General features: G+C 39.7%; 1 protein-coding gene and 1 non-coding gene across 2 annotated transcripts; one reads left to right on the top strand and one right to left on the bottom strand.

Annotated features, from left to right (window-relative positions):
• The first annotated feature begins 464 nt into the window (after positions 1-464).
• On the top strand, positions 465-7,618 carry LOC145769663 (uncharacterized). The gene is made up of 8 exons (XM_082581331.1): positions 465-557; positions 827-920; positions 2,295-2,365; positions 2,683-2,808; positions 3,043-3,153; positions 3,319-3,542; positions 4,462-4,651; positions 7,465-7,618. Exons 1-8 carry the CDS (start codon positions 488-490, stop codon positions 7,602-7,604), a joined length of 1,026 nt encoding a protein of 341 aa, XP_082437457.1. The 5' UTR covers positions 465-487; the 3' UTR covers positions 7,605-7,618.
• A 1,989-nt stretch (positions 7,619-9,607) lies between these two features.
• LOC145769769 (U6 spliceosomal RNA) lies at positions 9,608-9,710 on the bottom strand. Its single transcript, XR_014289084.1, has one exon. It is a non-coding gene; the product is annotated as a U6 spliceosomal RNA (small nuclear RNA).
• Between the last annotated feature and the right edge of the window lie 1,037 nt (positions 9,711-10,747).

Raw genomic sequence — 10,747 nt, 5'->3', positions numbered from 1 at the left:
TTGTTTGTAATGTAACGGAAATTACGCAAAAGGTAATGCTTCTACCATTAAATGCTGCTGCGTATGCAGCTTTTCCTGTTATCCATGCCTTTCGCTAGTTTTTTATTTCTGACCAGATTTAATATCACTGCAGATGTTTATGTGTTTTATGTCGTAAGTGGCTACATTTATATAATATCTTGCATGCAATATTTTACATATATCATTAGCTTAATATCTTGCTAATCACAATCATGCTCCAAGACAGCTGCTCGCACTATGTACACGTCTTTTTATAATGAAACGGCTTACGGTATTAATATTATGATTTATAACCACTTTTTTTCGTATTTTTATTTTAGGGACATATGTTAACTGCAAAATGTATCAAGTCGTAATATTTAAAACAAGCAATGAAGTCGAATGTGTTCCATGCATATGGTTCAAAACCGAAACGCAGCTGTATTGGCCAAATTGCACTTTTTCAAAACCGATAGCTCACGCTATAATGAAGCAAACTGAGCCCGATGAATCGTGGGATGTATATGATGTACAGTTGGTGCCAGGTGGAAAATGTTGTAAGTATGAGTTTTTTATCACGAGTTTTAGTTGAGACGTTGTATTGTGTATAGTACAGTCGTCCACTTATTAAATCCACATTCGGACAGGACAATTTTGGGACCGGGTTAAATAAACTGGTGAGCTTACTAAGCAGGGGATGTTTTCTACATTACCGGAATGAATGGGAGTAATTCTGGACAGGACCAAGTTAGGGTGATGAGCGGGTGGGTCTATTAACCATGAGCTCAATAAGCGCGGATTGCTGTACTAATGCTTTTTTTTTCAGCTACTTATCAGGAAGGATTGGCAAAAGCTAAACGAGCCGAAGAGCTTTCCGATCTGCAAACTGATGAGGAAATAAATGAGCTGAGCACGTTAAAGTAAGCATATTCAAAGAACTTTTCTTTATGTTGGAATAGATACAGTGGCGTGAGCAGAAAAGTTTCATGGGAAAAGGGTTTTGAAAAAAAATGTATGATTCTACAATTTGAAACGTAACCAACATTTACTTCATAGCAGAAACAAAAGTAAACCCATGACAGGTCACAAAACGTAGGCTATGCTGTAATATTGTGCTGATGATGAGGGCTACAAGATGGTCGAGCAAGCTTTACTACCTTCACCGAAAGTATTTGTTGGTATAGTTGGCAATGCAAAGTAGCCTAAATTGTGGATGCAATCTACTGTTTATCCAAAACTTTGACCTGTCTTTCCTTTGAAGCGATTACGTTTTTCAATTCAGTTACGTTAAGATTGCGTTTCGTAGTAAAAAAGCATTTTAAATACTCGTACTCGTTGCAGTGCTTTGCTTCTCCTTTGCGACAAGAAAGATGTTAGGTTGAAGATGATAAAAATTTCTGAACCCCTGCGATTTATTGTTAGGCTATTTATTTGTCAAACGAAATAAAATTTTGAAATACGCTGCGTCTTATTTGAAACATCCCTAAATGAAAACAGTCAGTAGGCCTATATTTAAAATATATAAACACGTTTTACGTAATCCCACACATTTTTTCCTTGGCGTTTTCAACCTTGTAAGCTACGATTCTCATGCATTAGCATTTCTTATTTATTTAAGCACATATTAAAACCAAATCGCTATGATTTCGAAATCAAAGATGAAACAATTTTCCGTCAAAATAAAACGCAGTTTTGTTTTAAAAACGCTTCAACGTAACACTAAAGTTGCTCATGCTCATCAAACGGTGGAAGCTGTTGCTTACTAAAAAATAGGCTAGCGTAGCCACCAGCAAAAAAATAGACCGTTATTCAAACAGGTGGTCTTCTTCTTTCCTGTAAGACAGGATTGTTCAAATTTCAGGGCAGGTGGTGGAAAGCCAGACTAGTGCGTTACTGGATAGATGTGCACTGTACAGTACGCATTAATAATAGATACGTAAATGTATTTTGCCTATACGTATGCGCAAATGGCCTATACGTAAATGTATTTTGTATTTAACTAACTTTGTACTAAATAACTTTGTAGGCTACATGAAGAGTAATGTTGTGTGATTTTGGAAAGAAGGCAGTAATTTACTTGCATTTGGCTGTGTGCTTGCCTGTCTTCTTGATGAAGCGCATAAAATTTTGAAACGTATTATTATTGTATTGTCTCACTTGTGTGAGTGTAAATTCAGTATTCATATCATGCTTTATTTTTGTAAAAATAACATACTAGGCTAATACTTTTATTAGTAACCTTATTCTTTGTAAAGACTATTTGAATAAAGGTACCGTAATTTGTATTTTTGTAGAAGAAAAAAGAGAAGGCCTTCACGGTATGTTGATGCCAGGGTTGAGGAATCTGACGATACTGATCCAGAAGGTAGTCAATGTAGTTCTCCAAGTATTCATGTTTTAAATATTTCATGGTTTACAACTTTTATATCCTTGTGTTTCCTACTACTATTCATTATCTGAATGTGTGCCTGAGTTCTGACATACCTGTAGCTTAGTTCTAGGCTACTGTGTTGCTTAATGCTTCATAACGGAGAACTGAGTGCATTAACTATTGTCTTTACGTTAATTTGCATATTTAATTGGCACAAAAATGCAATAGTTTATTTTTTGCCGGCATTGCTGCAGATCATTCATAAGCTGGTGATCTTTGAAGCATTAGAATTATTTTATTTTCATTGTCAGAAAACCCTGGTTCTTCAAAATCAAAGCAGAGGCGAATGGAATTTATCCTTCCTAATCCTCCACCTATTTTTTTGCCTGAAAGTGACACGTCCTCACCAAAACACAAGCGGTCAACATCTGTTCAAAGTAAGATCGTATAACATGGGGTATTTTTCCTAAGGCAAACTAAATGAATCAGGATAGCATTTTTGACAGCCACTATTTCATTAAATAGCTGTGTTGGTACAAGGCATATCTTGTTTAGAAGTGGGAGTATGCCAAAAGTTGCAATGTTGTGAAGATTAAACGCTTTCTTGGAATGAAACAGTGCGCATTTATATTGAATTGCTAAATTTTGTGTTGCAATGTTTATGCTTTCAGATGCTAGTAATTCTGGGTCACTTATGGATGTGTCCACTACGTCCCAACATAGCTCCATGTCCCTAAACAGCCAAGAGAGAGATGTCTCTTCTGTGGTCCAGCTTTCACAAGGTAAAAACTAACACCGAATTAATGCTGTTTTAATTTGTTTGCCCAAGGAGTTTGCAATGATCTTGTTTTCACTTTATCATAGCGTTGTGCTTATTGCAAAAATTTAACTTGTTGGTTGGTTTTGAAACTGTATCCTCGGACTGACAAAACCTTTTACAAACTCAGATGACGTTATCCAAGAACTAGCTGAAATAAAGGTGCAGTTAACATCTCAGTCCAAGGAGATGGTGGAAATGAAGAAATTGCTGCGCAAAATATTGCGTTCGAATAACGCATCCAATTCCATGGTAACAGAGCTTCCAGATGGAATTCCAATTCCATCCAAAACTGTGGAGGAATTGGAGCATTTAGAAGGTCTTCTCGTTGATACGGGTATAGAAAATGCATTGGTAAGTAATGATGCACGAAGGCAACATTTAGGCCGGATGTTCCGGCTTGAAAATTGCAACTCCGTCCGGAACTTCCGGCCTTGGTAATATCTACTTCTTACTGAATACTTAATATTTCAACTGGTTGGTAAACGGTTGTTGGTACATTACGCTCACCAAGCAGTGAAGCGGTAACCAAGAGCTTTTTAAGAAGGTGCTTTATGGCAATGCTTAGGATGGCCGCTAGGGTCTTTTAAAGGAATACATTTAGGAATAAACTTTTGGTAGATTCAAGTTTTATTGATTTCAATGTTTTCTATTCACCCGATGTTGCATTCATTATCATTATCATGTGCTGTCTTCCGAGTAGAAAGTTGGCAGACAATTCTTTCCACAAGTCACATTTTTCCGCTACTCTTTTTGCTTCTTCGATGCTTGACAAGTCAGCCCAGTGTTTTACATTATCTCCCCAAGTTCGTCTCCTTCTTCCCCTGCACCTATTTCCTTCCACCATACCTTCAATAACCAATTGATGTAGTTGTCCTGCCGATCCTCTCAAAATATGTCTCGCGAATTTCATCTTTTGTATTTGCCAAATCGTTGGCCCATCTATCTTGCACTCAAATTATTTTCTAATTAATGTCGCATTGAAGACTTTCAGTTGACTTCCTAAATCCCATTTTCAACCGTATGTGTATTCTAGCATTATTACAATACCACAATGATAAAAACAATTAGATTCACTCAAGGTCACAAACGTAACCACAGCCACATACACTTTCGGAGTCGGAGGGTGTTCCATCATCATTGGTAAGTAATGTAGCCTACAATGTAGCCTACATATCAAGATAATTACTGTCGCAACCCAGTGTCAGTAAATATAGTTCAGTAAGCAGATTATCGGTGCATATTTTTTGTTTCTGAGTATTTTATGTTTCAGATTTCTCGCCTTTCTGTGGTGGGTGGCTCGTCAGTGAAGGAATGTAGCTGGCGAGTGATGGAGAGCATCATTTTCAATCCACTGTGTGAGAGATATAATTGGTCGGGAAAGAGTGGATGGAGAGGAGATTCTAGTTTGCCACAAAAAAAGGCGCTATGTTCTTTGAAAAACATTGTGGATGTCATAAAAAGTAAGTAATCTAGCGCTCAAAGATTTAGTTTCCATATTAAACTTTAGGATGAAATCTAACACCAAAAACACACACCGCAAAAATATAAAGAAATAGTGAAATAATTTTCGAACTTTACTCTCATGGTATAAAGTATGAAGACACAAAAAACTGTAATGGTATGTGAGAACGTCAAATTGTGCAATCATAGGCGCCCACTTTTCAAATAACCTTGGAGGGCGAGAAAGGCGATAACGTCATAACCATAACGCTATTTTACTCAATTAAAATAGTCTTTGATTAAGCTTATTGTCTTGTTTATATTGACACCTAAATCGCAAACCGAATTTATTAGAACCACTGCTTGAAACGATTAGTTTTACGCATGCAGTACGCCTAGTCGTAAAAATTTTGATATTGTTAGCTCATAATTGGAACAGTTGGAAAACAAGCCGATTCATTTCCTTTTCGTGCGAGTGAATAACAAGGACAACACTAAAAGGCGGAAATGCGGAAATAAGCAGAAATTACTTAGAATTAAAACAGTCATAGTATTTAATGATCTCACAATTGCTTCTAAATAATAGCTTTCAATGATATTTCAACATAAGAAAATGTTTGGTATTGAGTTGTGGCTAAAAATCGCATTTCCGCCTTTTTCCTATTTCAATAAATTCCATTAAATTTCGAAATTTACTCCAATAACTGTGGAATTAAAACAGTCAAAGTATTTAATGACCTCACAATTGCTTCTAAACAATATCTTTCAAGGCATTAAATCGCTACTTCTGCGGACAATACGCCATTTCACGCCCGGCTTATTTCCGCGTTCCGCATTTCCGCCGTTTAGTGTTGCCCGAATAACAACGATCAAGACAGCGAAGTCATTGAAATAAAACGCTAAAAATCGTGATTTCCAGCAGAGTGGAAACCCGCTATCAGTTTTATTAACCTCGTTTTGTTCGTTTTGCTAATTACTTACCTTCAAAGCGCTAACAAAGGCGAAGTGTTTTCTCTTCTGTTTTTTATCGAAAGTTTTAAGTCTTTTAATCGAATACCGTATACCCGAGTATAGGTCGAGATGTTCGCTAGTGATTTTCACCTCAACACAGCTTTAACTTATACACGGGACAAGCTGTTGTCTCCAGCTCGCAGTTTTCAAAATGAACGCATTTTTACTGCTGCAAAATCATTGCTGACGTAGATTACGGAGTTTGAAATGGTGTCGGCCGAATTAAAAGTTTTGAATACGTTTATTTGCAGTGATTCGAACTTAATTCTCAAATTTAATGATTTCTTGTCTATTCTAAATTTTATGCACTTGTTGAGCAATATGCAAAGCTCACGAAACAAAACAGCGGAAAGAGCTGTTTTAAGAGATCGATTTTTTTATTTTTGCGTGTAGGATATAATCGTTCTTATTACGTAACATTCCATGATCGTTTCTACCACTAGTTGCTACGTTCATCTGATCGTTGAAGTCGACGTCAAACCTTAGCGGCCCCCATATGAGAAAGTCATGCGATCAGCTGCTGTTTTGCGGGCAAGAGCAACGGAGGCTATTTTTCGCTTTCGGCATTCTTTAAGTCCGTTTAAATCAGGGGTCACCAAACTTTTTTCTCTGAGGGCCGGATTGCTGCGAGATTAACAGCTGCGGGCCGGTTGTAAATTGCGAAAAGATATACAACTATTTAAATCTCCATTGACTTGAATTGAGCACAATAAATAACAAAGCCAGCGGTGGAATAGCAAAGTTGTGATGAAAATCGAAAGGTTGCTGGAAAATTTATTCCCTGCTGTGATACACTACAGGGCATCGTGTTCTTGAAAAAACATTACATCTTTCCAAATTTGGCCTAGGCTGTCCCCATTTGTGGTGGCCTAATGATAAAAACAGAATCATTAGCAGGTTGCGTGTTGCTCAACAGCAACGTCAGTCCTTTACAAAAAGTATGGTAACTTTTTTTCCTTAACAGTTGTAGTGTAACTGTTATTTCTGCAGCACGTGGCGGGCCGGATGAAATTAGTTCGCGGACAGTTCCGGCCAGCTGGCCGTAGTTTGGTGACCCCTGGTTTAAATGATCAAAATCTCTTTCGCGAAGTGTTTTATCTTTGAAACACCATTTGTAATAACCATTTTTGTTGCCCCTCAACCATGAGTTTACGGGGGGGCGCCGCCCCCCCGGAAGTCAGCGCGTATGTTGTGCATAATAAAATAGTTGTCTCCACAACAGGTAATTGGTACAGCATAGTGATGCCTAGCTTATTTAACAAATTGTTTACTGCTTTGGCGTAGGCTAGATTAATTTCACTGGTCAACAAATTTTAAGTAAGTTTTGTAATCAGAGGTACAAGTAAAGTTTTCTAAATAAAGTTTCTGCGCTGATTCCGAATCTGCGCTCGTTTTTTCTTCACCACATTTGGTTTTGAAAAATTTTACACTTTGATATTTTAGGTAGTTTTACGTATTTTAGTCATAAAAATACGTTTCTAAAATTCGGCTGGTAATCGCAATTCATTGAGAAATCCGCGTTGTGCAAGCTTGAGATCAAAATTGTCACTATTAGGTAAAATTGCGTCGCATTTCCATCCATATAGGTCATATTTAAACAACAAAAACTCAAATATCTCTGAAACCTGGTGTGCTGTAGAAAAAATAAGCACATTTGCGGAATCAGCGTCAAAAACCCTTCAAGAATCACTTAATTGGACCTCCATTTCAAACTTGCTGTTGGCCAATATTGTTTGAATGATTATTGGTTATGTAATATGCTCGTACCATATTTTGATGTTACAGTTATTTTTTCTTGACAACATTTTAATCCTTGTTTTAGGAGCGGTTCTACAAAACCCGGTGCTGACTACAGCTACCGAAAAAGAGATAGAGAAGGCAGCCAGCACCTGGATGCGAAATTGGCGTGATCGCCAAGGCGGAAGAAGACACCGAGTTAGAGCTGAGGTTGTCAACAGTTAATTGTTTTGATAACAATAAAAGATGCAAGTGGTAAATAAGTTGTGTTGCAAAACCTGTCAAAAGAATTTCTAAAGACATTATGCTATTCCAGAACGTCAGAAGAACAGTTTCAATTATCGAGCAATACTTATCAGTATTGGTGTTGTACCATAGAATCACATCAAAGCGGCGCGATAGTTTCTATACAGTTAAGGTAGTGGCAGATTATCCGTGTACAGGCACCATAGGTCACCCGTACAAAAACTGTATTGGCCCAACGCGCTAACCAGGTGCACGAATGTACGGAGCCCGTATTGACGCTAGTAGCCTACAGTGCAAATACAGGTTGAGGACATTGAGCCAGTACAGGCAACATGCGGTCACCCGTACAAACACTGTATTGGGCCAGTGTTTGGCTGTCTACAGGCACCGATACAAAGATTGTATTGGCCAAACGCGTTAACCAGGTGCACGAATGTACGGGGCCCGTATCGACACCGGTATAGTGCCAATACAAAGTTAAGTGCATTGGGCCAATACTGACTATGTACAGGCACCATACGGCTACCCGTAGAAAAACTACATTGGGCCAATGCTGGCTGTGTACAGGCAGCATACGGTTACCCGTACAAAGACTGTATCGGCCCAAGACGTTGCCAGGGTGCAAGAATATACGGGGCCGGTATTGGCACCAGTACAGTGCCGATGCAAGTTAAATGTATTGGGCCAATGCTGGCTGTGTACAGGCAGCATACGGTTACCCGTACAAAGACTGTATAGGCCCAAGACGTTGCCAGGGTGCAAGAATATACGGGGCCGGTATTGGCGCCAGTACAGTGCCAATACAAGTTAAATGTATTGGGCCAATGCTGGCTGTGTACAGGCAGCATACGGTTACCCGTACAAAGACTGTATAGGCCCAAGACGTTGCCAGGGTGCAAGAATATACGGGGCCGGTATTGGCACCAGTACAGTGCCAATACAAGTTAAATGTATTGGACCAATGCTGGCTGTGTACAGGCAGCATACGGTTAACCGTACAAAGACTGTATCGGCCCAAGACGTTGCCAGGGTGCAAGAATATACGGGGCCGGTATTGGCACCAGTACAGTGCCAATACAAGTTAAATGTATTGGACCAATGCTGGCTGTGTACAGGCAGCATACGATTAACCGTACAAAGACTGTATCGGCCCAAGACGTTGCCAGGGTGCAAGAATATACGGGGCCGGTATTGGCACCAGTACAGTGCCAATACAAGTTAAATGTATTGGACCAATGCTGGCTGTGTACAGGCAGCATACGGCTACCCGTACAAAGACTGTATCGGCCCAAGACGTTGCCAGGGTGCAAGAATATACGGGGCCGGTATTGACGCCAGTACAGTGCCAATACAAGTTAAATGTATTGGACCAATGCTGGCTGTGTACAGGCAGCATACGGCTACCCGTACAAAGACTGTATCGGCCCAAGACGTTGCCAGGGTGCAAGAATATACGGGGCCGGTATTGACGCCAGTACAGTGCCAATACAAGTTAAATATATTGGGCCAATGCTGGCTGTGTACAGGCAGCATACGGCTTCCCCGTACAAAGACTGTATCGGCCCAAGTTGTTGCCAGGGTGCAAGAATATACGGGGCCGGTATTGACGCCAGTACAGTGCCAATACAAGTTAAATATATTGGGCCAATGCTGGCTGTGTACAGGCAGCATACGGCTTCCCCGTACAAAGACTGTATCGGCCCAAGTTGTTGCCCGGGTGCAAGAATATACGGGGCCGGTATTGACGCCAGTACAGTGCCAATACAAGTTGCCTATACAAGCTGATATTGGGCCAGTATTGGCCTAATGCTATGATGTTTGCTGGGTTTACGCAAGTTTTTTTTGCAAAATAGGTCGGTGTGCCAACTCAATTTATAATAAATTGGCAAAATATTATATACATAAATTTAAAGACTTTTTCTGATTGTATTATGAAAATATTTAGCTTAGTACTGCAAAATGTTTTTTTTCTTTTTTTTTAAAGAAATATGAAACGCTTCAAGATGTCGCGTGTCATCCTTGCGCAGGGGCCATGCTAATCTTTTCTGAATCGTTCCAATTTTAGTATATCTACTGCCGAAGCAAGTTCTGCAAAATGTTGTTAATCAACAAATTCTTGCCACGCTGATAAGCATCGCAAGTGACAGTTGTCTATAACAAAAGAAAGGCGGTTTTATAGACTCTCACAAAAAGGATAAAAAACCAATTCATTGCTTTTTTAAAGGGAAGACTGTTCATGAATTACGATAGAATTACGATTTTTGGGTGATTTCTACAAGCATTTGTTTCATGGTGCCTGGTTTCTTTTTCCCTGTTATTGGAGCCTATTTTTTGCTGATATGTTTGTAGGCAGTGCCGGTCTTTGGGGTGTGCAAACCGTGCGATCGCACAGGGCCCGCAAATTAGGGGGCCCGCAATTTACTCAGAAAATGCAGTATTTTTTATCATTTCCAATGGAAAAAATGCGATTCACAAGCAAGTACCGGTATCCTTGAAGTCAGTTAGGGTGAGGCAAGTGCTGAGATTGTCGTCGTCGGGTCTTTGCAAGCTTACATGCTATTAGGCCACCCACGACATTTTACCATGTGCCAGATAGTTAACATTGAACCTGCTCTCAGAATGTACCAAATTCAAAGTAATTTTTCAAAAATTTTTGGGGGAGGCCCCAATAAGACCCCCCCGCCGCTGGGTGTCACCCTCGGCGAACACGCCGTCACGCTTTCACCGCTGGCCGTCAAAGCCCCCTCTCTTTTCAAAATACCTAGCAACGCTACTGAATTGGATCATTGTGATTGGGGCCCGCAAGCATATTCCGCACAGGGCCCGAAATACCCTAAGTCCGGCACTGTTTGTCGGTCACTATTGTTGCCTGTATTGCGATGTGTCAAACATTTCCTTGTTTACTAAAATTGTTAATTGCAAGATATCTTTTGTGAAGCGAAGTGACAACACCACTCTTGCTTGGCGATGAATATTCTGATGAAACCGCTCGCCTCGCTATAAGTGCGCAAAACAAGTGGCCTCGTTTATTAGGCATTGTTAAAAAAAAAGTCAAAAGTGTTGTAAAAGGAGCTGGCCTGGCAGTAGCGTTGTTTGATTAATTTTGTTGCTGCGGTATTCTA

The sequence above is a fragment of the Aplidium turbinatum genome, chromosome 4 (genome assembly GCF_918807975.1).
Source record: "Aplidium turbinatum chromosome 4, kaAplTurb1.1, whole genome shotgun sequence".
Lineage (NCBI taxonomy): Eukaryota > Metazoa > Chordata > Ascidiacea > Aplousobranchia > Polyclinidae > Aplidium > Aplidium turbinatum.
Note: the sequence above shows the minus strand (reverse complement) of the source record. Positions and strands in the feature narration are given on the sequence as shown.

Excerpts from the sequence above, each read along its gene's own strand:
- LOC145769663 (XM_082581331.1), top strand. The coding sequence starts at position 488 with ATGAAGCAAACTGAGCCCGATGAATCGTGGGATGTATATGATGTACAG. Across the intron at positions 921-2,294 it reads AATGAGCTGAGCACGTTAAA|AAGAAAAAAGAGAAGGCCTT; the intron begins GTAAGCATATTC and ends GTATTTTTGTAG. Across the intron at positions 2,809-3,042 it reads GCGGTCAACATCTGTTCAAA|ATGCTAGTAATTCTGGGTCA; the intron begins GTAAGATCGTAT and ends TTATGCTTTCAG.